At 47.8% G+C, this 24992-nt stretch overlaps 1 protein-coding gene across 4 annotated transcripts in view; it reads left to right on the top strand.

Moving 5' to 3' along the window:
• ttc28 (tetratricopeptide repeat domain 28) overlaps positions 1 to 24992 on the top strand; it is a 66658-nt gene that overhangs the window by 39464 nt on the left and 2202 nt on the right. For 3 of the 4 annotated variants that reach the window (XM_026297690.1, XM_026297688.1, XM_026297691.1), the window contains 28 exons: positions 5450 to 5671; positions 7241 to 7429; positions 7526 to 7622; positions 11463 to 11659; positions 11739 to 11892; positions 11967 to 12138; positions 12464 to 12632; positions 12726 to 12886; positions 12984 to 13472; positions 13842 to 14034; positions 14168 to 14248; positions 14461 to 14713; positions 15877 to 15986; positions 16489 to 16618; positions 16787 to 17014; positions 17908 to 18067; positions 19134 to 19274; positions 19417 to 19558; positions 19643 to 19822; positions 19931 to 20499; positions 20577 to 20824; positions 20910 to 21034; positions 21499 to 21576; positions 21662 to 21821; positions 22123 to 22199; positions 23254 to 23383; positions 24002 to 24109; positions 24205 to 24832. In XM_026297690.1, coding sequence (XP_026153475.1) covers positions 5450 to 5671; positions 7241 to 7429; positions 7526 to 7622; positions 11463 to 11659; positions 11739 to 11892; positions 11967 to 12138; positions 12464 to 12632; positions 12726 to 12886; positions 12984 to 13472; positions 13842 to 14034; positions 14168 to 14248; positions 14461 to 14713; positions 15877 to 15986; positions 16489 to 16618; positions 16787 to 17014; positions 17908 to 18067; positions 19134 to 19274; positions 19417 to 19558; positions 19643 to 19822; positions 19931 to 20499; positions 20577 to 20824; positions 20910 to 21034; positions 21499 to 21576; positions 21662 to 21821; positions 22123 to 22199; positions 23254 to 23383; positions 24002 to 24109; positions 24205 to 24832 — 5591 coding nt within the window. The remainder of the gene's footprint in view (positions 1 to 5449; positions 5672 to 7240; positions 7430 to 7525; positions 7623 to 11462; positions 11660 to 11738; positions 11893 to 11966; positions 12139 to 12463; positions 12633 to 12725; positions 12887 to 12983; positions 13473 to 13841; positions 14035 to 14167; positions 14249 to 14460; positions 14714 to 15876; positions 15987 to 16488; positions 16619 to 16786; positions 17015 to 17907; positions 18068 to 19133; positions 19275 to 19416; positions 19559 to 19642; positions 19823 to 19930; positions 20500 to 20576; positions 20825 to 20909; positions 21035 to 21498; positions 21577 to 21661; positions 21822 to 22122; positions 22200 to 23253; positions 23384 to 24001; positions 24110 to 24204; positions 24833 to 24992) is intronic. The other variant, XM_026297689.1, reaches the window with a different exon arrangement.

Raw genomic sequence — 24992 nt, 5'->3', positions numbered from 1 at the left:
GTGCGGATACGTCCATGTGCTGTAGACTGGTAGTCTGTGCCGACTGGTAGTCTGTGCCAACTGGTAGTCTGTGCCGCCGACTGGTAGTCTGCGCCGCCGACTGGTAGTCTGCGCTGCAGACTGGTAGTCTGTGCCGACTGGTAGTCTGTGCTGCAGACTGGTAGTCTGTGCTGCCGACTGGTAGTCTGTGCCGACTGGTAGTCTGTGCTGCCGACTGGTAGTCTGTGCCGACTGGTAGTCTGTGCTGCAGACTGGTAGTCTGCGCTGCCGACTGGTAGTCTGTGCCGACTGGTAGTCTGCGCTGCCGACTGGTAGTCTGTGCCGACTGGTAGTCTGCGCTGCCGACTGGTAGTCTGTGCCGACTGGTAGTCTGTGCTGCCGACTGGTAGTTTGCGCTGCAGACTGGTAGTTTGTGCTGCAGCCGACAGATTTGTGGCCGATCTTCTGTCTGCTCCATAACACAGAGCTTTGTTTGCGTCCTGTGTGTTCCTGTCTGTGCCCATGGTTCTCTTCATTCCAGCGTCATCCTGCTGAGGTTTCCTCACTCAGACGCCCTGAGATCAGTAACACTGGCTCAGCTGTGGCTGCACTGTGGCTTTGTCCGATTCCCTTTGTTCCGCTATTACAAGGTCTTGTTCTTTAATCGGTTGTTGATAAGTTACTGCATTAGGTGTCTGTTATCCAGCACAGTGGATGCTTTCAATATAAATTACACACATTCATCAGAACTGACCTTCAGTAAAGGGAACAGACCTCAGTCTAATCAGTATCTGCAGCTCTCCCCTTTGGCCTTAAACCAGCAGCAGGTCTCTCTGGTTGGACCTGGGGCTTTGCAGAACCTTGGAGATGCTGCTGCAGTTCTTCTGTAGATCCAGACTGTCCCAGTGTTTCTGTCTCTATATGTGGTCCCAGACTGACTCCTCTGTGGGGGTCAGACCATCTGCTCCAGGACTCTTGGTTCTTCTTGCCTCTGAAAATAGTTCTCCATGAGCTTTAGTGGGTTCTTTATGGGCTTCACAGCCTTTCTAGACCAGAGGTGTCCAACCCATGTTCCTCAGGTCCACAGTCCACCTATCCCTGCCCTACCCACAGCTGATTACCTGGATCAGGTGTGTTCACTTTGTCTTCCCCCACTCCACCCTCACCTGAGATGGTACCTCCCATTTTGTTCGCCCCTGCACTCATACCTGTGGTAAAATAACCAAATAAATAAATGGACTTGAACTTTGCTTCCTGTCTCCGTCCGGTCCTTCGTATCTTCACAGCTCTCTTCAGAGTATAAAACTACACTTAATGTCTGTGGGTAAATGTTAGAGCAGCTTCTGGAGCGACTGGGCAGGTGGTCGAGTGTCGTATCTTCCAGCTGTTCAATACTCAATAAGACGTTTCTCATGTACAGTTTTATCACATCTATCTGCCGCCGCTATAATGTTCTCGAAGGCTCCAGTGGACTCACCTACGGCTCGATATCACACACACACACACACACACACACACACACACACACACACACACACACAGTCACTTAATAGCGTGTGATTGCATCCTGGACCTAGAGAGGTCTATTGAACAGCTGTCACTAAGACGAATGAGGGTTTGAGGAGGTTCGTTTTTATGAAACAATGAAACAGGACTAGAGTGTGTCTCCCTGTGTTTTCATCTCAATGTTTGTGTGTTACTTTTACACACACACACACACACACGTAGTTTAGTCTGATTCCCGTCCATGTCAGGATCAGGTGATGGAGTTTCTCCTGCAGCCTGGGGCGACTCAGACCTGGTCATCAACACAAACCCATCTCTCCTGCTGTGCTTCGTGTTTCTAGATAGACGCCGCCTGCAGAGAGACGACGTTGAGCCTCCAGGGCTGGACACACAAAATGAAGCATCTTTAAAATACCGTCCAGTGCAGCTGCTGCGTAATTAGTAATCCCACGGAGTAAAAGTACAAAATGTTACTTCAATAAAAGTACTAAAGTATCAGCATCAGAATCTATTTGAATTACCAAAAGTAGAAGCACAGGCCTGTTTCAGTATAACAATAATAATAATTCCTGCTGCTGTTTGTGGATTTTAATGATCAATACCAATCAATCATCTCATTCTACCCTCTAGTACATGCTAATAATACATATTAAAACTAAAGTTATGCAGGAAATGAAGTGTATTCAAATGTGCAGTATTTCCTCTGGATTGCAGTGAAAGTTAAGTATATAAAGTATCAGGAAAAAGAAAATACTCACCACTGCCCAAAGCTGAGACAGTTTCCTAAATGTGTATTTGGGAGGAGACAAAGTTCCTTTGTTGCACTGAAAACAACGTTTAAACAGTTAATTGCTTCAGCGACTGTTGGACTTTGGTTTGGACTTTGGTGACTGCTGGTCCTTGTCTTCCCTGTGACGCCTCCGCCCCCCCTTCTGCATCGCGTCCGTCTGTACTGACACTGACTTCTGGCCTCTCGGAGTCGGACCGACGCGAGCCAAGTTAACTGGACTCTGTCATTTCCTCCTGACACAGCAGGAAAACTCATCTCTGCCTTTGTCCCACGCTGAGGGTGAAAAGCCCGTATTTTTTGGGTGATTGAGCATCAGTTCTCCAGAGCTCCGGACCGGTCTGTCGCCCACAGTAGCACACACAGGATGCACGAAGACGTCTGTCTCTGTTCATCTGGCTCGTCCTTCTCTCATTAGCTCCGTCGCCGCCTGCCTGCACTTTAATTATGACAGAGAAGAAGAAATTTATTTACACAGCGTTATTTTCAAAACAAAGTGTTTTACAAAGCTGCAGTTAATAATTAAAACCTGATAAAATCCCATAAAACTAAAAGTTATTCCAACATTTAAACAATAGAAACAACAACAGGGGCAATAAAAAAATAAATAATAAATAAATATTGTGAAGTGTCAGCTGCATGTTATGATACAGGAGCTGTCAGAGTTTCCTTCTCATATATAGACAGAAACAACACACACACACACACACACACATAACGTGACCTGGTTGTTTTCTGTGTTTCGAGGAAACACAGTGTCCTTGAGGGAAATCAAACACTTGTACACACACACACACACACACACGCACGCACACACACACACACACACACACACACACGGTCCTCCTCGTCATTTATTAAATCTCCTCCTGGAGCGTCGGCTCTGAGCCGTGTCAGCTGGACTTTATGTGTTTACTCTCATCACTTTGCTGGGAACTGGGATTTCTGAAGCTGAGCTGTCGTCCTGTGAACACACACACACACACACACACACACACACACACACACACTCTCTCACAGGGACACACCAGCGCGGCCGTGAAAAGAGCAGGGTGTCCTGGTGTTAATTAGAAGTGGTAAATTCCACTAAAGGTCAGTTTGGCTGTTTCCAGTGACAGTTTTTAGCACTCATTAAGGCTCTGATTTAAAGAAACGTGCTGTTGCTGTGGGATTGTCTATCTCTAGTCTGCATTTCAACGGAAAATCCACAATTAATGACTTTTTCACTGATGAATAATCTGCAGGTTTTTCCCTCAGTTAATGCTTGTTCCTGTCAAATGTCAGAAAGTAGTGAACAGCGCCTGTTATTCTTCCACACAGCCCAAAGGAATGTGCCCAGATAGTTTGTTTAATTCAATCAGCAGCCCAAAAAACCCCAAGTATCCTGTTTATTCTCATGTAGGATGAAGAGAAAGAGCAAATCTTCACATTCGAGGAGCTGAAACAATTAAATGATTCTCAGAAGCTGCAGATTCATTTCGATTCATTAATTCTCAGCTCATATACACGTTTGTACAGTGGACTCAGTATGTCCATTGGCGGACTTCACGGGTCTGTTGAGCTCTCCTGTGAATCCTGTGCATGTGGGAAATTAATGAAGCTGCTTTCAATAGTCATGTTTTCTCGTCTCGCTCCTCAAACTTGCAAACATTTCCTTTTAGTCTCTAATGTCTTTTCCTGTTCTGTCCCATTATTGGCTTTGAAAGGTCAAATTCACTCTTTCATTTTTGAGTGTGTGTGTGTGTGTGTGTGTGTGTGTGTGTGTGTGTGTGTGTGTGTGTGTTCGATGAGCCTCTAACTTCATTACTGTGACTGAATGTCGGGGATCATCGGTACACAGAGCGTCTCTACCTCAGGGTTACTGATAATTACATCACGCTGTGTGTTTCAGGTGAGAGCTGAGCTGTTTTCCTACGAGGCCTGGTGGAGCTGTAGCTCTAACTTTAACCCTTTCCACCCCAGTCTTCCCAGTACTGAGACCAGACGGCATCTGGTAATGAAACGTGGAACATGTGGTTCTGCAAAGCCACAGTACCAAATACTGTGTTGTCGTGCGTCACATGAGGAGAAGGCACAACCTGGACACCAATCAGATTTAACCTTTATTTGAAATTGATTGATTCGTTAATCAGCAGAATTTAGTTTTGACTCATTTAGTGACTAAACCTTGTGAAGTTGTGAAGCTTTTTGTTGTTGTTATTTAAAATGAATGTGTGGATGCTGCTGGAACAGATGTCTGAGGCCACATTCACCACTTTTATTAACACATTTTACATGTTCCCTAAAAAGCGACGGGTGCAGTACGTGTGCACCAACGTGCACCGACTCCTCTGATCAATTCCAGTCACCTGGAGATCAATTAGCAAGTGAGTGGGCAGGTTTCTGATCGCTAAGGCCCCGACTGTTTCTCCCTTCTCTCTGGGTCTGATCGGAGAAATGGGCGAGCTCTCACACGGCGAGTGTTCTGCCGTGTGTGGGCGTGAGTTCACGGCCCCGTTTTCGTGCACGAGTGAAGACAACAACAGTGTGAACTTCAGCTGAGACTCTAATCATGATTTGCATGGTATTATGCCTGAAGAGGCCCAGTAATTAGCAGGAAGAGCGGTGCTAGAAATCATTAGAAGTGTGATAAAAGTGTCTTATGTGCTAACGAAAACAGAGTAATAATAGAAGCACAGGGTCACATGCTCCTCACAGGGTCTAATAGGATGTGAAAGATTAGCTTCCAGTGTGTGTGTGTGTGTGTGTGTGTGTGTGTGTGTGTGTGTGTGTGTTCAAAAGGAACACTTTCCCTTTTCTCTCCCCTGGTGTTTATGAGGACGCTGATGGAGGCCTGCACTCTCACAGCTGTTCATATGAAAGTGACAGACGTGTTAATCTCTGGGTTCACGTGAAGGTTTTATTTAGATTCTCCACTGGACCTGCACCGTGACACTGTACAGGGCAGGCAGCGTTGTTCTTACTGTGTGTAATCAGACCCTGACCTGTGCTGACGTCCTTGTTCTCAGCTGGATATGAGTAAAATATCTGTCAGTTGGTCTTAAATTATATTTTTAAACATTTATTTACTTTATAGTAAATAAATAAAACAAAGTATAGTAATAGTTTTAAATTATTCTGGTTGACATGTTTGACATTTTTGTGGGTGACTGATCTGTCTACTGTCTGTGGTTTCAGGCTGCGTCTGGGGCTCTCAGCAGTCTGGGCCACGTCTACACCGCTATCGGCGACTACCCCAACGCTCTGGCGAGCCACAAGCAGTGCGTGCTGCTGGCGCGACAAACCCAGTGCCAGCTCTCCGAGGCGCGCCAGCTGGGCAACATGGGCGCCGTGTACACGGCACTGGGAGACTTCACCAACGCCGTCCAGTGTCATGAGCAGCACTTAGACATCGCTAAGGTGCAGCACCAAAAACCACATCACACATGTTTAATTTGGTTTTAATGACCAGTGTGGTTTAAGCTCCTTCCTCTGAATAAAATCCCAAACCTGATCAGAATTATTTCCCAGTGTAAACACTTATATAGAAATACTTCCTTCTGGAGAGTCACGGCTGTAATCACGAACAGACTCGTTTCACTTTCTGAGTGATTGCAATTTGCTTTAGTATGAATGAAATCTTCTTTTATGGTGTTTTCTGGGTCAAAAGCTGCATACCCTGATGAAGTGCACAATTAAAATTAGCTTTGTTGTTCTTCTATTGGCTGATTAAAACTACAGTGAGCTGTTTTTTTTTTTTTTTGTTTTTTTTTTAGGAAGTTTCTCAACCTTTTTTTTTTTTTTTTTAATCAAAGGAACCAGTGGGTTTTGGGGTGAGAGCCCCGGAGAAGGTGTGACAGACGATTTATCACAGTAATAAAATCACAGAATACGGGATTAGCATTTAGAGCCATAATCACATCTTAATTTAAATAAGAGCATGTGGTTCTTCGGGGCTGACGCATCAACACTGAGCTCAGGTTAGTGTTTTCTCATCTTTCTGTTATTTAGATTAATTGATGGTGTTTTGAGGCGATGTGGTTGTTACAGAAGTTATTTACAGGCTAAAAATAATACAGGCGATACCCACTGAGTGAATCTGAAGCCAGCAGCTACAGTGCTCACTAACTCAATTTTGGCTTATTATGGAGAGAAGTGCAATTTGTTTTTCAAGACTGAGATAAATTCAAACAGGAGAGTTTGTTGTTTCTCATGAGTTTTGCAGCAGCAGGTACATTTGTGAATGTTTGAGTCTTTCTCATGTCGTCGTGTGTGTTTCAGCACGTTCATCATGTGACGAATGGGGCCGTTCATAACCGAGTTGGTGCATGTTTCCCACAGAGTGTAACGGCTGTTCGTGGCACAGGCTGTTAATCCTGGAAATATTTGAAGTACCACAGTGTAACGGTCCATGCAAACATCAGATAAGGACATAATGAAGACAATAATCCGTGCACATTTCACTCTTTAGATTTGTTTTTTGGATAAGTGCATTATTGTGAATCAGCCAGCAGCTCCAGCCAACATCATCCCACTTCTCTCCTACAACATACAAGCTGATCATCTGTTGACGGTTAAATTTGCTCCAAAATAAAAGTCCCTCAAGTAAAATCTTCTGTCTGCTGACGGTTTATAAAGTCATTTCATTTGGTTTTGACACTTTCGGCGCCGTAGCTGGAAAAGTTGCAGCTTGTCACATAAAACAAATGCCATCTGCTTGATTTGTGTCAGATAATCATTCTTGCTTTGTTTTAGTTGTGTAGTCATCTGCAGGAGTCGATCTTTTCATCAGTCGCCTGAGAATCATTTCCAGCTCCGGTTCTTTATGTGATCTGTTAATGATGCAGCAGACAAAACCTACCTAGTGAAGACGATGTCTTCTTTTTAAGGAAGAACAATACTACTGGTGTCTCTGAGGACCTGAGACACTGAGTCAGTCACAGCAAATGTAAAACTGCACTATGCATGAACTGTTGATGTTGTTGGCAGACTTTGGAGAACCAGCGTGAGGAGGCGCGGGCGTACAGCAACCTGGGCAGTGCCTACCACTCCCAACGGGACTTTGACAAGGCCATATCGTACCACACCAGAGTCCTGGAGCTGGCACGAGAGCTGGACGACAGAGCGATCGAGATGAGGGCATATGCCGGTCTTGGGCACGCTGCCCGGTGCATGCAGGTTGGTGTAAACCATTTAAAGACAGGCTGAACTGTCTTCTGTCCCCTCTAACTGCTGCTGTGATGTATAAGTGATGGTGGTTCTTGTGATGCTCAGGACCTGGAGAGGGCACGGCAGCACCACCAACAGCAGCTGGAAATTGCTCAGGAGCTGCAGGACAGAGCGGCACAGGGCAGAGCCTCCTCCAACCTGGGTAGGTTTAACTGAGGGTCACGCTGGAACAGGAAACAGTTCCAGGTACTGATGGACATGTAGGACCTGGTGAAAGAGGATAAAACCAGTATTATCAGGGAGACGAAGAGCACAGAGGCACATCTATTATCAGGCAGCACTGTCACCCCAGAGGACAGAACAAGCAGGAGGAGGGTGGCAGATTTATTTATGCAGAAAAACATCAGAAAAAGCAGTCGAGGGTCTGTGCATCTGCTGAATAAAAGAAGAAAGTCGACAGCACTGACTTTAAATTACTGGTTCATGCTCGGTTCAATCCATGATCTGAGCCGGCAGTACGCTGTGTTGTTCCATAAAAATACAGTGAGTGATGACTGAAATAACCACGGGTACTGTCGCTATAATAAAAAACACCCCAGGAGACAACACAAACTACATGTGAGTGCAGTAAAAGTTTATTACAGGCAAACTATTTGCAGACTGTGATGTAAGTTAAGTTTTGCAGCACAAAGTTTGTCAATACAAATGTATGTGCAAGCTGCAAAAACTGAAACTGCTCTTTATTTATAGTGTTTTGGTTTGACGCCTAAACCAGTCTGAGCAGTGTCCAGCTGCCAAAACTGTTAGTGTGTGTGTGTGTGTGTGTGTGTGTGTGTGTGTGTGCGCGTGTGTGTATGCGTGTGTGTGTGTGTGTGTGTGTGCAGGCTTTGAAAGGAAGGTGTTAAAAGTCTTAATTTGAAGACTTCTCCTGGCAGCTGTAAACAGTAGCGCTGATACAGGGACACTGCAGCGGCTCAGTCAAATGAAGCCTTTCTTTATTGACCTGACTGTGTTCTGTCACCTCAGTGTGCTGGAGCTGCAGCCCTGCTCTCCCTAAGGACAGCCGCTCAACATAACCAATGTTCAGCCTGTGAGTAACTCGACCAGAGGTCAGAATGAAGCGCAGCCGAAGATCGTTTTGTGTCGGGAGAAGCTCCACTCTGTAACAATCCTGTACGGCCGAAGTGGAACATATTTGTCTGTAGCTACGTTAGAGCGAGACATCTTCTGTCTAGAGGATCTCATCTGCTAAGTGTCCCTGGATGTGTAGCGTTTGCCTTTAAGGAGCTCCAGCTGTCGTGTCAATGTGTCATTAACATTTGGGTAATTAAAAAGTGAGACTTGGTGTCAGCAGAGACACAACGTTGAAGGACTTTGATCCAGATAAAAAATGTTTTGAGGTTTTCACAAAACTTTTAAAAGCTTTGGTTTGACTTGTTGGTTAGTTGCAGTATGACGTGATTTTCTCATCCAAGTAATTTGTTCTGTGTTAGACAGAAATGTTTTAGTGTTACTGGAAGCAAACACTCACTCAACACTGAGAAGTCTTGTGTTCTGTCTGAATCCCAGTTCAGGAAATAGAGAGTGATGACACTGACCCTCTGTCAGTCTGCTTCGATCTGCAGCATCGACTTCACACACACGGGACACATCTGAGATACACTCAAATTAGCAGCTTTGTGAAACGTGCGAACGCTGCAGCTAATTAACCCAAATCCTGGACTATATAGTTCCTTAGACACTGGGCCCCCATAGGTGAAGGACCCCCAGACTGAAAGAGACTCATTTATTGTAGTTTAGTGTCTGTTTGTTCTGTATCCTGTTGGGGTCATGTTGTGTATTTTAACTGAGCTTGGTGACTTTCATACAGAGGCTCCGGTCCAGGGCCCCCTGAGGTCCTGGGCCCCCTGAGGTCCTGGGCCCCCTGAGGTCCAGTAAGACATTCCTGGCTGTCCCATCAGCTCATCTGCCTTTGAGTCCCTGTCACTGTGGCTCATGTTTTATTGAGTAGGGCTTGTTTTCTGTGGCCACAGTGAAATGTGAGAGCCGGCGAACCTGACTCTGCCGCTGACTGGGCAACTCTCCTCTGTGTGTGTGTGTGTGTGTGTGTGTGTGTGTGTGTGTGTGTGTGTGTGTGTGTGTGTGTGTGTGTGTTTGGTGCTGGTTCCACATCCTTCTCAGTGTGTGTCAGGTTCCCTCAGCGAGGCGTCGGGTGATTTTCACTAACTTCCATCATCATTTATTGACGATTACGTTTGTCTGACTGAGCTGACCTGACAACCTTCATTCCCTCCTCTCCTTGCTCCCTTTGAGGCCTTGTTTCCTTCCCTCCTCTCCTTGCTCCCTTTGAGGCCTTGTTTCCTTCTCTCATCTCCTAAAGCTCTAAAACTCTGAGTTGCTGATGAAAACTCACAATCTTCTTTTGGGCGAATATGTTGGACACACAAAGAATTTGACTTCGCTTCACATCCCACATTGTTTTTTTAACCCGTCTTCGTCTAAACCTCTTGATTAGTGCCGCTCTAAATAATAAAGGTTCAGCAGGATGTGAGTAGACACAAAGAGACAGATGTGGCTCGGGTTGGTCACACCCAGTTTAGTTGGCTGACGACATCCCACTGTGGCGAGAAGAGAGACCGGAGATCCCTGCTGTCCTGGTCTTTGTGCTGTCTCAGCTCAGCGCCCTGTCATCAGATCTCAGCTCCTTCTCCACACCTCTAATCCTCCACTGTTCCCGCCTCACGCCGGGGAAGCCCACAGTCCTGCAGAGCATCTGCAGATGGCTGCACCCTAACACCTCGGAGAAGTGTGCGTGTGTGTGTGTGTGTGTGTGTGTGTGTCAGTGTCAGTGAAGTTTGGGAGGTGTAACTATAACCAGTGATACCAGCCGACTCTGCAGGCTTCTCTGTAATCCTCTTAGAGAGAGACCCCGATGAACGAGGACCCGTCTCCTTATCAGCAGCCTCCTCGTCCTCGTCCCTCGTTCCTGCTCCCTACACGTCTCTGGAAACAACAAAACCACAGTGTGTCGAGCGTCTTTGCTTTTGAAATTTATTTATTTCCCCAAACTGTCTCATTTTTCTGCTGCTGACTCGACAGTATAATGTATGAAACTACAACAGGCTTTGAGGACGTCTGACTTCACTTGCCTGTGAAATTAAACTAGAAATATTATCCGTTGTGTTCTCTGTGGTGAAGTGACAACACTGCACTGCAGAAATGCTCCGTTATTATATTTACTCTAGTTAAATAACTGGTTTTCCATAGATATTACCTTGTTTGGTGTCTGTTGACTTTCATAGAATAGTGGACTAAGATGAGGCAGATTTGAAGAGTTTAGGACTGACTCTGGTTTGTGCAGTAAAAGCTGTGAACTACAAACTAAAGGGTTTTCAGACTAACTCTCCCCCCCTGTGCTCTGAGTCTCCTCTGTCCCAGGCTGCTTCTTTAACTTGTATTTTCTCTCCCAGACTTTTGTCTGCTTTACAAACTTACAAACTGGGTTGTTGACAGGGGGAGGGAAGTTGCTGAGGCCACTGGGACCGAGTTTTCCTGTTTCTTTTCCCGGGACAGAGAAACAGATGAAGTTTGTGAGACTCTCCTCTGGATCTCTGCGTATCAGAAGTGAAGTGTGAGGATCCACAGGAGCAGATATTATTAGATTTGTTGAATTATTTACTGCTCTACACTCATAGGGTTCTGGAAACTGTGCATGAATTCACATGCACACATTCTGTAAATATGTTTTCTTTGCTGGTTTAATGTTTACATCTCTGTCGGTCTGGGAATTTAGCACGTTCACTCTCTGTAAGACTTGACTAGGACTTGTTTGAATGACATGAGCCGATGGCTGAGCTCATCTCAGATCACTTGAGTTTACCCGGACTCTAAATCTGCTCTAATAACAGACTCAAGACACTTGTGGGCTCGTGAAAATGACGTGGATTTTTCCCTGGACGTGTATTAAATGGTCCAGATTAAACCTGGACCTGTTAACAAATGATTTGAGACTACTCAGCTCCACTCATGTCAACTGTCTCAGGCATTATCCACCAGATGAAGGGGGAGTACGAGGCAGCGCTGAAGCTCCACAAAGCCCACCTGTCATTTGCCCAGGACCTGGGTGACTATGCCGCCCAGGGGAGAGCCTACGGGAACATGGGCAACGCCTATCACGCCCTCGGCATCTTCGACCAAGCTGTCCGCTACCACCGGCAGGAGCTGCAGATCTCGCTGGAGGTGAATCCCTTCGTTCTTCATGAGCAGCGTTTTGACCCAGGTGTGGAAAACAGAGCTGTGAAGTGTCTTTGTGTTTCAGGTGAATGATCGTCCATCGCAGGCCTCCACGCACGGTAACCTGGCCGTGGCGTACCAGGCTCTGGGGGCCCACGACCGGGCCCTGCAGCACTACCTTCACCACCTGACCATCGCTCGAGAGCTGCGGGACACTCAAAGCGAAGCACGAGCTCTAGGTGAGCTGGACGAGGCACTGGACGTTTGCTTGATTGAGAAACATAATATACTCTCTCATTTTTTCTTTTTCTAGCAAACTTGGGCAACTTCCACAGCTGGAGAGGCGAATACGCTCAGGCCCTGCCGTACTACCAGCAGTACCTGTCTCTGGCCCCAGGCCTGCAGGATCTGGAGGGAGAAGGAAAAGTTTGCCACAACCTCGGCTACGCTCACTACTGCCTGGGACAGTACCGAGACGCCGTCAGGTCAGAGGAACAACCAACAGAACTGTGTTTATGATTCAGGAGACTTGGTTGTATTGAAAATGCAGATTTTCACACCAAGACCCAGCTCATGTTTAAATCTAAGATGCTTCACAGCCAAATCTAATTTTAATTACTACATCTCGATTTTAAATTCTAGGGGAGAGCCCAGCATTTGCAAGAGTAGAAAATATAAAGTTTGAATGTTTTGCAAATGTGTGTAAAACTAAGTACATGTCAATGGCACGATGCATAAATGTCCTACTGTGATACCATTTCTCTGCCTATTAATTCACATTATGTGTTGCATGTTTCACCTGTGTCTCAGGTATTATGAGCAGGACCTGGCTTTGGCAAAGGATCTCCAAGACAAATTAGCTCAGGCTAAAGCCTACTGTAACCTGGGTCTGGCCCACAAGGCACTGGGGGAGTACGGCAAAGCGGAGGAGTGTCAGAGATACCTGCTCTCTCTAGCACAAGCCTTGGAGAACACACAGGTCACCTGCCTACGATGGTCTGTGCATGTCTTTACATCCTTGATATGTGAAGTTGTTGTTAACCTGCGTCCGTGTGGTCGTGTTTGTCAGCAGGCGGTTTTCAGGGCCTTCGGGAACCTCGGCGATGTGTGTGTGTGTCGGGGAGATCTTCCGGCGGCGCTGAGGTTCTACCAGCAGCAGTTAACTCTGGCCCAGAAGGCCGCCGACCAGAAGATGGAGGCTGATGCTTACTCAGCACTTGGATCGGTTCACAGGTTCAGTGATACGTTTGACTCTCAGCTGTGTTTTCTGTCTTGTGCTCCTTCGGTTCTTCTTGTCTTTCTTCTTCGCTCATCCTTCCTTCCCCTCCAGGCTGCTCCGCCAGCTGGACACAGCCTTGTCCTTCCACAGCCAGGAACTGACCGTGCGAAAGGATCTAGGAGATCAGCAGGGGGAGTGCCGTGCCCTCGGCCACCTGGCAGCGGTGCACATGGCCCTGGGAGACTACGCCACAACCTTCCAGTGTTATGAGGCCCAGCTGGGGCTGGCGCAGGGGCTCAGGGATGCCCGTCTGGAGGCCCAGGTACATGGGAACATGGGCATCACCAAAATGAACATGGGGGTGTTTGAGGAAGCGATCGGGTATTTCGAGCAGCAGCTGGCCATGCTGCAGCAGCTGAGTGGGACTGAGAGCATGCTGGACAGAGGCAGGGCCTATGGGAACCTGGCAGACTGCTACGACGCTCTGGGAGACTATGAGGAGGCGATTGAGTGCTATGAGAAGTACCTGACGGTGGCTCAGAGTCTCAACCATGTCCAGGACCAGGAGAAAGCCTACAGAGGCCTGGGCAGTGCACACAGGTTGGCCATTAAAGAGTTACTGCAGAAACACTGAGACATTGTTATATAACAACTGGAAAATTGAATCCAGATGTTCAATTTTCCAGAATGAGTGGACTAATCCACTGTACCAATGTTACAGAGTCTTTTAAAGAGTTAGGCCCAGGGACAGACATGAGTTTGGTCTATTTGTCTGCAGCTTATTTCCACATGCACTGACAAAGGACCAAGTTCCTTTATGTCTGTTTCTGCAGTGCGAGTCCAACCCTAGTCCAGTTTGTTTTCTTAAGTGATATAGAAATATACATTTTTAAAAATCCCAGAGAAACATCAGATCAAGCCTGAGTGTTTTCCCTCCTCGTCTTTCGTCTTCTCCTCTTCCCTCTCCAGGTCCATGGGCAGTCTCCAGCAAGCGCTGGTGTGCCTGGAGAAGCGTCTGGTGGTCGCCCATGAGCTGGGTGGGGAAGGAGGGGGTAAGGCTCAGGCGTATGGAGAGCTGGGCACCTTACACAGCCAGCTGGGCAACTACGAGCAGGCCCTGTCCTGCCTGGAGCATCAGCTGAACATTGCACGAACAGCAGGGGTGAGGATTTACCTGTAGAAGCTTCTTGTTTCAGCTTCTCCTGTCGCCCAGCTGAGCACGACACCTTATCCCCTTTATTAATGACACACAGTGATGCACAGACATACGTAGTGATGTTTGCTGTCACTGGCAGGATAAGTCCCTGGAGGCAGAGGCAAGTGATGCACTGGGAGGTGTTTATCAGCTGATGGCAGACAACGAGACAGCACTGCAGGTTTGTGTTTCCTCTGCTGTTGAAATAAATAGCTTGAGTTTTTATCAAATGTGTTCATTCTCTTTCTTGCTGATAGTTGGGTGAAACCAACATCAGATGAGATGTGATGTCTTAACCCCGTGAGCTTTACAGATTTGAACTGCAAACATCAGACAAGAGTATTTCCCAAATGTCCAGCCAGTCCTGTGAGTAACCCAGCTCTCCTGCCACAGTGGCACCAGAGGGCTCTGGATATAGCGGAGCAGACGGGGTGCGTGAGGAGCCAGGGTCGAGCCTACGGCAGCCTGGGACTGACCTACGAAGCTCTGGGAAACTTTGAGCGGGCCGTGGTGTTTCAGGAGCAGCACCTGAGCGTGGCAGCACAGACCAACGATCTGACAGCTAAAACTCTGGCCTACGGCAGCCTGGGACGGATACACCACGCACTGCAAAACTACGCACAGGCTGTGATGTACCTGCAGGAAGGTAAGAAGCAAAGTAACTGTTCTCTGAGCTGAAAACAGGGACAGTTCAGGGATCAGCTCATTTATTGCTGTTTGTCAAACACACTATTTAAAGTAGCTTCTTTAAAGTTATTCATGGATACGATCGTCAGATGTTTGGATACCCACCTGAAGGTGCAGCGTGACTCTGATGGGGTTTTGGATTTCAGCATCTCCACTGTTTTTCATACATGCATCAACAAGCTGAGCTCGTCACAGCGTTACCTTCCCCTGCAGTCATGTGAAGCACAGACTTTGATCCACATGTCAGAGCTGTTTAGGCCTGAGACCAGTTTCTGAAACGCTGAAGAAGCATGAAAGGTATTCCTGAGTCTGACACAGGCTAATCGAGGATCAGTGCTCGGCTGTTTGCCCCAGAGCGTGGTTTCCTTCAGGCGGCCTGTTGTCAATAATCCTGTTTGATTGAACTTCTGCTCTAACTAGACTCCTCTTTGAAACACACACAACCTCACTCGTCTCTCCAGCTGTGAAACTGCATCCTCGCTGAAAATGATCCCATTTGAATCTCTTTCCTAATGTGTCTCAGAGCACACTCAACGTGCACACACACTGAAGCTGAGACAAATTAAAACACCACCTAATTGTAATGGGTATTTAAAATGAGTGGTTGGGTTCATTCATGAACTCCTTCAGGCTCCATCGGGCCTGTAAGACACGGCTACGGTTTGTCACTTACCTCGCGGATCCTCTGGATTTTAATTGATCATTAAGTCAACAAGCAGCGAGAAGCTGGGCTCAGGGTTGAGGTGAGGACAGGGCTGAAGTCAGACTCCAATTAACCTCCTCAAACGGCACACTGAGAGCATCACAGCAGCAGACGCACAGGCAGAGAAGCGTGAATCAGGACTCGGTGTTTGATGAGATCCTGCTCCGTCTGAGGGCCTAATGAGAGCTAAATTCAACCTGCCATGACTGACTGCTCCTCCACAGCAAGGCACATAAAACATATCTGAGACCAGCAGACGGAAGACAAGAACTGGGTTTGAATCAGCAGAACACAAAAAACCAAAAGGGAGCAAAGAGGGAATAGCGAATGTGAGCCCCCTGGGCAGTGTCATGAGGTTTCAGATCATCCTGCAGGAACCAGCGTCTGATCATCATAGATGTTTCTCCTGCTCTCCTCAGGTCTCCGTCTGGCAGAGCAGTTGGGTCGCAGAGAAGATGAAGCTAAGATTCGCCATCGCCTGGGCCTGTCTCTGTGGGCCAGCACAAACCTGGAGGAGGCTCAGCACCAGGTGTGTGTGTGTGTGTGTGTCCACTTTCTGCAGAAACGTCTTTACAAATGTGAAGGCAGGACCAGGGATTTATTGCTGCGGGGATGCAGGGATGTTTTTTTTAGTGTGGCACCAGCTGCCGCCTTCAGAGAGCTGCCCATGAGCCAACACGTTACGACAGCTCACAGACCGATTCTGTTGTTGTCATGGTGCGTGTCTGTGATGTATCACCGGTCAGTGAACAGTCAGTGAGTGGAGCTCAGGTGTGGAGAGGAGTACTCAGCTTACCTGATTTTGTACTGCCACCCAGTGGGTAGTGCTGTAACTGCACGATCAGGTTAGAGAGACCGACATTAGACTGATAGACTGTACTGTATTGTACTGTACTGTGTTAGTGGTGGATCTTCAGGATTGTCCATAGATGTTAAATTAAATGCACATTGAGTATGTTTCATGTGGGGAGGTCTGTACGGGACTGTGCTCTGTGTGAATCTCCCTGCGATGTTTCTTTTCTGTCTTTCAGTTGTACCGGGCGTCAGTTTTGTTTGAGACTATTCGTCACGAGTCACAGCACAGCACGGATTACAAGCTCTCTCTGTTCGATCTGCAAACCGGCTCATACCAGGCTCTCCAGAGAGTCCTCGTCAGCCTCGGTAAAATACCTGGTCTCTCCTATGTACCTCACTGTACCTCGCTTTGCTTGTAAGGTGTTCTCCCTCATTGCCTCTCTCTCTCTGTTGTTCTTTACATCTGTTAATTTAATCTGTCTTCCCAAAACTCTCTCTGTCTGTTACTAACTCGTCTCCTGTGCGACCTCTCAGGCCGGCACGATGAGGCGCTCGCCATAGCCGAGCGAGGACGGACTCGAGCCTTCGCCGATCTCCTGGTTGAACGCCAGAAAGGGAGTCAGCAAGCGGCGAGCGCCGACCCTTACATCCCAGTTACTGTGGAGCACATCCTGGAGACGGTCAATGCTCAGAGGGCCGTGGTCCTCTACTATTCTCTGGCAGGAGGCTTTTTGTACAGCTGGCTGATATCTCCAGGCGCAGGTGAGCACACACACAATGCGACACCTGGTTCGACCATTTGGCAGTGATTATGTGTTTTGGGAGGTAAGAGTATAATAATCAGTCTAAATCAGTAGGATACATTTAGATCAGCATGACAAACTCGTAGGAAACACTGGACAATACCAAAGCATCTGCAGGTTGTTCAAAAATAATGAGAAACTGTTTATAATGTGTGACTCAAAGATCATGATTGAACAAGAAGATTTAACCCAACAGATTTGAAGTTGTTGCACCTCAGTCCTGACTTTTTCTGTGGTTCCATCATTTTACAGTAAAGTATCACAGTCTGCCCTACACTGCCACCTAGGGGCCAAAATGCCAACTGCACTGTATCTACACATCTGCTAATCTAATTGTCATGACACTTCAGGACAGTTATGCAGCGAAGAGAATAAACCATAAGATTTAAAACACCTTAATGACCACGTGGTCTGTCAAGAAGAACTTTTTCAATCAATTATCAATTTACAGCAATGAGGAAGCAAATAAGGAGCCCAGATTATTTTCATGTTAGCATGATATCACCAGTAATCTTTTGTTTATTCTTCCTGTGGGACTGTGGCTGCATTTTAATCCCTATTACAGTGTTTTCTGTCCAATAAACACGGTAGCCTCTAAGATCCAGAAGTACCAGGGCTCTTTTAGTCCATTAATAATTAAGGTAGTTCCCAAAATCTGCCTGTGTACAGGGTTTTAATGTGCAAGCTTTATAGTAGTACAGCTTTAAAGTGACTCACTGTCCCAGTCTTCCCAGTTTGCAGTAAAACATCAGTCCTTACTGAGCTTTGTGCACCGTACAGTAAACCATTCCTGCGTTGAAGTACAGCACAGCATGCACTAATTCATATGTTCGTCTTAAAATACTGAAACAGGCATCGTGAAGTTTAACGAGGTGTATCTTGGGGAGGCCGGAGTGGAGGTGTCTGAGTTCCTGGACGGTGGCGGGAGCCCACAAGGTGGAGGTCCTCTGTCTCTGGAGCAGTACATCTGCAACGCTCGAGAGGCCCTGGGAGTGGACTGCCATTACAGCAGGTAGTGCTGCTTCTCCACCACACAGCCCAGAGGCACATTTCTCCAAACCTGTTGGAGTGAACATGAACATGTTGACAGAAAGCGTTTTGCTCAAACCCCCGCTGTGCCTTTATTAAACATAGAGAAGTCGTCCGTCTCCCTCTTCTCCTGCTCTCTCCTGCCAAACTTCCTGATCCTTAGTTTTCCTGCCTGCAACCTCAGACCTTGGTTGGCACAACGGGGCCGGTTTGTAAATCACCACCATGTGTCGTGTCAGCAAATGCTCCTCCACCAAACTGTGTCTCAGCTTTCTGTAAAAACCACTGCAGTGGGTTTAATGTAGCCGCCAGTGATTCGCCAAGTCTGTCGCGTGTGTGTTTCTCCCTCTGTGTGTGTGTGTGTGTGTGTGTGTGTGTGTGTGTGTGTGTGTGTGTGTGTGTGTGTGTGTGTGTGTGTGTGTGTGTGTGCGTGTGTGCGTGTGTGTGTGTGTGTGTGTGTTAAGGCTGTGGCGAGCCTGGAGCCTCCCTCCATTTATATGTGATGATTATAAATCCTGCTCATCCACAGCAGGAAAAGTATTTGCACATATGCAGCGTTAAAATCTCTCCCAACCCAGCACTGTGGGTTTCACCGCCCTCTAACATGTACCCAGACAGCAAAACCTGCTAATTTAACCCAGATCAAGTCTCCCTGAGCGTGTGAAAGTGCCCACAGAGGATCCCATTAAAGGTAATGGTGTTTGCTAATGGCACCGTCACCATCAGTCCAGGTACGTAAGATCAGAGTCTGGTAGTTAATTGCTGCCTTTTCCTTCTTTCTCTTAACAAATGTACCATTATTAATTAACTTGTGCTTTGTTTCCTGCATCCTGCTTTTACATTCAAACGCTGCAGAAATAACAAATTCTCAGAAATGAAAAGGAACTAAAGGCGCCTTTGCTTCACCCAGTGAAGTTATCAGACTGCTGATAATGAAGAAAACTGACATTTTAGAGACATAAAGAGCAGTTTCTACTTTTTGACATGCTAACAGTGCTAGTGTTTCTCCCTGTAGTGCAGAGTGACTGTTGTGTTTCGGTCTGTCGCAGACTCTGCTCCAGCAGTGAGACGGAGAGCGAAGCAGGAGATCTGTTAGAGCAGCAGTTCGAGGAGCTGAACAACAAGCTCACCTCTGCCACCGACCCCACGGGCTACCTGCGCATGGTGTCCAGGAACAACCTCTTCAACAGGTTTGACGCTGTCCAGATGTTCATGAGGAATCCTTACAGTTCAAGATCCCCTGACCTTTGACCATCAGGCTGAGCTACAGCAGGAAATACTGTACTGGTTATTTAAGTGGTTTTCATGTATTTGGGTGTGGTGTGTTTCCAGAAGCTGTCAGAGCATGACCAGCCTGTACAGCGCCACGGTTTCTCCAGTGAAGGACAGCTTCTCCTCTCCGTGCCGACCGAGTAACATCAGCAAACCTCCCCTGAGAGCCCTCTATGACTTACTCATAGCACCGATGGAAGGGGTGTGTTGTGCATGAAGCCGCGTATTTACCGTTCCTCTTCTTGTTCCTCTTTGACGCCGCGGTTTTGTCCCGTCTTCTCTGCAGGGCCTGATGCACAGCAGTGGACCGGTGGGCAGACACAGACAGCTCGTCTTAGTCCTGGAGGGGGAGTTGTACCTCATCCCGTTTGCCTTGCTCAAAGGCAGCTCCTCTAACGAGTACCTGTATGAACGCTTCAGTCTCCTTTCTGTGCCGTCCTTAGCCAGCCTGGGAGCTGCAGTCAAGGTCAGTGAGCACCTTTTTATTTGAAACAGTCCCCCTGCATTTTTAATACTTTATAAAAATAAATTTTCATGTAATATTTTGGCCTTTGTGCTCTAACCGACCCAACAGCCACATCCTCGCCGCGGTGGCCCCTTAATTTGCTCAGATGGAGGTTCGGTGGCTGCAGTGGTCGGGGCTCCTCGCCTGCCCCCCAGCGTGATGGACCGCTGGCTGTGGGGTCCCTTACCTTCAGCCCAGGATGAAGCTCTCTGGCTGGGGGAACAGCTGGGATGCCATCCCCTAACAGGAGCCAATGCCACGAAGGAGCGTGTTTTAGCAGCTCTGAGTCAGGCGGAGTGCGTTCACTTTGCGACCCATGTAGCCTGGAAGCTCGCCGCTTTGGTCCTGGCCCCTGGCCATGAGCGTGCAGGCGGAGAGGGGTCAGGTGGACGAACCAGGGAGAGATCGCTGCGTGGGGCCTCGGGCGAGAATTTGGAGCTGGAAGGAAAGGTCAAAGCGTCGTTCTCGAAAAGCCACAGCAGCCCAGAGAGACCTGGAGGGACAGATGAAACGAGTGAGGATATGGAGAGTGTGTGTGAGGTGGAGAGTGTGTGCGATAGTCCACCACTTCAAGACTTCCTCCTAACTGCTGCTGATATTCTGGACCTGTGTTTGTCGGTCAAGTTGGTGGTTCTGAGGTAAAACTTTTCACCCACTTGTCAAAGCCTGTTCGGTCTGACAGGTCCACTTGACCTCTGGCTCTTTGTCCCCTCAGGTTGTTCCCGGAGTCCAGCAGCAAGGTGACGGCTGATGGCGTGGTGGGTCTGACCCGGGCCTTCCTGGCCGCGGGGGTCCACTGTGTGTGCGTCTCTCTGTGGCCTGTACCAGTAGCTGCCTCCAAACTGTTCACACACACTTTCTACACAGCCCTTCTCAACGGCACCAAAGCCAGTGCAGCTCTGACGGAGGCCATGAAGACCCTGCAGAGCAGCAAGCACTTCTCACACCCGTCCAACTGGGCTGGTGAGGAACTTGAAAAGTAACACCTGGAAGACATGGTCTGGTGTCTAAAGGTGTTTGACGTCCTGGTGTGTGTGTTTTCCTGTAGGTTACATGCTGATTGGCAGTGATGTGAAGCTGAACAGTCCGATGTCACTGGTGGGCCAAGCCTTGGCAGAGATCCTCCAGTACCCAGAGAGGGCCAGGGATGCCCTCAGGGTGCTGTTACACCTGGTGAGATGCTTTGCATTATCGCCACTGGCACCTGCTACTCAGTGTGGATTGTCGCAGACTAATTCAATTTGGATCCCAAATCAGTTCAGTGTGAGAGGAGTGTAAATGCAGACACACATGAAACATACAGGCACATCCTGTGGATTCAGGCCTCAGGTAGCAGGGCGCTGATATTGGCTAGAAACCATGTTATGTTTAAAATGAGGGACTCTGGTATTCTCTGTCTGTCTGAGTCACTGTGAGCTGCTTCTCCAAACATACTGGGGCAGATCCAGATTGGACTCTACACTCTCAAACACAATAAACCACACTCTGCTCTCATGAGGATCAATGCAGATGTGGTCCAGGATTCGCTGAGCTCGATCATCATGGTCAGCCCTCCATCAGAGCATGCTGGTCCAGGCCTCATGTCCCCATGATGTTAGAAATGGACTGACTCGGGGTGCGTGTCTTTGTCTCTACAGGTGGAGAAGTCTTTGCAGCGCATCCAGAGTGGCCAGTGTAATCCGATGTACACGTCACAGCAGAGCGTGGAGAATAAGGTCTGTGTGTGTCCTTCGTCTTTAAATGTCAGCCTGTGCGTCTCTGCTGCTCATGTCTTCTCTGCTTTCCTGTCCTCGGGGTAAGGTCGGCGGGGTGCCCGGGTGGCAGGCCCTCCTCTCTGCTGTGGGTTTCCGGTTGGACTTCTCCGGTAGTGGTGCTGGTCTCCCTGCGGCGGTTTTCTTCCCCACGTCTGACCCTGGGGACCGGCTGCAGCAGTGCAGCACCACCCTTCAGTCCCTGCTCGGTACAACAGCTGGTCCATTACACAAAATGTTCCTCATGTCAGTCACACTGATAAAATAAACTGAGAGCAGTCTGCTCTGGAATTACATTTAGTTTGTGTAAACCACAGGAGCCAGAGAACAAAACAAACTGTACTATCCGAATATATGTTTGGTTTTTTTGCCTTTGCATTTGTGCAGTTCAAATTAGATCTTTATACAGTGCACATATGAAAACTGATGACATTTAATACAAAAACGCTTTAATAAAACAGATAAGACGATGGAAATACAACCTCTACCAATACTTCTATCCGTCCTCAGGTCTCTCTCCTGCAGCCCTGCAGGCGCTCTGTAAACTGGTCACAGTGTCGGAGGCCGGAGAGCAGCTCATTCATAAGGTACCTGATGTTCTCCTGATGTTCTCCTGATGTTTTCCTGATGTTCTCCTGATGTTCTCCTGATGTTTTCCTGATGTTCTCCTGATGTTCTCCATGCCACAGCTGGAAGGAGAATTCAGATCCTTTACAAAAAGCTGTTTTGACATTACTGCTGTAGCTGCTTCAGGCGCAGCTGGTTTTAACAACTTTACGTCCCAGCCTCAAGGACTCAAGATAAATCTGAAGTGAGATGAGAAAAACAAAGTTCTGCTGCACAAATGTGCTGCAAAGTTTTGCTTTTCGCGGAACATCAGTTCAACTGGACTTTACTGTTTGAATAAAACATTTCAGAGGTCCAGAGGAGGAATCAGAAATTTAAAAATAAGACAAAAAGCTCGAGGGCTGCCGGTTTAATCGGTGCATTTTGTTTTTATAAGTTTCTCACATGTTTTTAATCCAGCTCTCAGATAAATGTAACTAAAATGAAAAGTAATATATTTCCCCTGAGACGTCGGGCAGGCAGCTGTATGAAGAGATTATTTTCCACCTCTGGTTCAGGTCATAACATTAATATCTGAGTAATGCATGTGAGTTTTTTCCATAGCTGACTGTATTAGTGTCAGCTCCACTTTCTGAAATCATCCAGTGAAACAAGACGCACAGCTTTTCATCATGTCTGTATCTAGAGATGCATCAGTCTGCTCCAGCCACGTGGTCTCTTTAGCACAGTTTGCACGACTGGAGGTTTTCCCGACCATATCATCAGGAACTATCATCACTCGTGTGTCAAAGCCAACATTTACACAGGAATAAACCACTAAAGTTGTGTTTCCCTTTCTCTCACACCCACAACCTCACATACCTCACAAAGGCAGCTAAGAGCATAAGAGCATGGTGGGAATGGTGAGTGTTTTACGATGGCTTTACTGAACTGAGGTTAAAGACAAAGACCAACATATGAAAACATGGTGTTTCCTTTCAAAGGTTATTGATATGGGTGCTACATCAGTCTCACTGCACTGAGAACCAGTCAGAAGCAGCAGAGCGTCACTGTCTTTCTTCTTTCCCTCCACAGCTCCACCAGGTGCTGGTGCAGCTGCAGTCGGCCGACAAAGAGCAGGACTTTTCACTGGCCCCCATTCAAGTGTCGATAAGTGTTCAGCTCTGGAGGCTTCCAGGCTGCCACGAGTTCCTGGCAGCGCTCGGTGAGTCGTCACTGCAGAAAATAAGATGCTTTTAATTAATATCTTCCTGTTTGCACATTCTGCGATAAAATGCTGCATCTGCACCTCCTGAGCATTTTCTCTCCACGTGTGTTGAAACCAGCAGCTTCACATTCGTCCTGAAATGAAACCAGTTCCTCATAATCAGTCAGTTCTGCCACAGTCAGAATGAAGAGATGAGATGAGGACAGTAAACATAGAAAGTACCACAGTGTAAAAATCCTACTACTCTACTCGACTCACTCTTCAGCTTTTTAATTGATACTTTGACTACAAACCTACTTTATAACAGCTGCTGGACAAAATGAATTCAGTAACAACCTATGAAAACATCCTGATGATCCTCTGTGTAACTTGTGCCTTTGCTAGAAAGTGATGCTCAGTGTTGCAGCTCTGTGGGTGGTCAAGGTGGTGCTTGTATGTTCAGAGTGAACTGGATCCGTATCACAGAAGCAGAAATGAGAAATGACGGGATAAAGTAGAGGACGCCTGTTTCAGTAGCTCAGTGTGAAACCAAATCATTTCCCTCTGGAGTAAAAGGGAAAAACTCAGGATTAGTAAAAGTACCTCAAACCTGTACCTTTACCTTTCCTGTGCCAGGGTTTGATCTGTGCGAGGTGGGCCAGGAGGAGGTCGTGCTGAAGACTGGAAAACAGGCCAGCAGACGCACCATGCATTTTGCCCTTCAGTCTCTTCTAGCGCTGTTTGGTGAGAACAAAACTCTGGACTTTGTTCAAAGTTAAATCCTGGTCAGTGTTTTTCTCGGTTCCTAACACTTCACATCATTCCCTGTCTGTTGTTAGACTCCACTGAGCTTCCCAAGCGGCTGAGCATGGACAGTTCCTCGTCCCTGGAGTCTCTGTCCTCCTCCCAGTCGGCCTCCCAGCCCCACTCTCTGCCCCTCTCCCTGGGCTGCTACCCACCCCAGCCCTCCTTCTTACCCCCAGTCGGCCCCGACAACCTCTCCTGCGACGCCATCTCCGTCTACAGCCTCAGCTCCCTCGCCTCCTCGCTCAGTTTCCTCTCCCGACCTGAGCCGGCAGGAAGTGACATCATCAGCCAGCGCTCACATCAGCAGGAGCCAGAGAGAGGTGGTGGTGGAACGGGCCTCTACGCCTCGCACCGCCAGCCACGAGGTCGCCTGACCAATCAAAGAGGAGGACCAGCAGGAGAAGGGGAGGACGAGGAGTATGAGGGGTACTCCATTATAAGCAGCGAGCCGCTGGGACGAGGGGGGAGGGACTGTGACACGCTGCCACTTCCTGTGGGTCACAGACATGGCAGAGGAGGTGCTGGGAGAGCATCAGCTGGGGGTCATGGGTATCCTCTAACAGTTTCCTCCAAGGGAAGCATCAGCACACCTACATCTCCAATGAAGGCTCCGCCACCACCCCTGACGGTTCCAGCCAGCCCCAGGCTCAAACAGGAAGTGTAAGTTCAGCTTGGTGCAAAGTGGGCGAGCTGATGTGCGTCCCACCAGCGTGGTCCAGACTGAAATATCTCAAGGGGAAATCTGATGCAACATTCATGGTTCCACTGGGGATGGATCCTCATCACTGTCATTTGTCCTCTAGCGCCACCTGTTGATTTC

The sequence above is a fragment of the Mastacembelus armatus genome, chromosome 12 (genome assembly GCF_900324485.2).
Source record: "Mastacembelus armatus chromosome 12, fMasArm1.2, whole genome shotgun sequence".
In the NCBI taxonomy this organism is placed as follows: Eukaryota; Metazoa; Chordata; class Actinopteri; order Synbranchiformes; family Mastacembelidae; genus Mastacembelus; species Mastacembelus armatus.
Note: the sequence above shows the minus strand (reverse complement) of the source record. Positions and strands in the feature narration are given on the sequence as shown.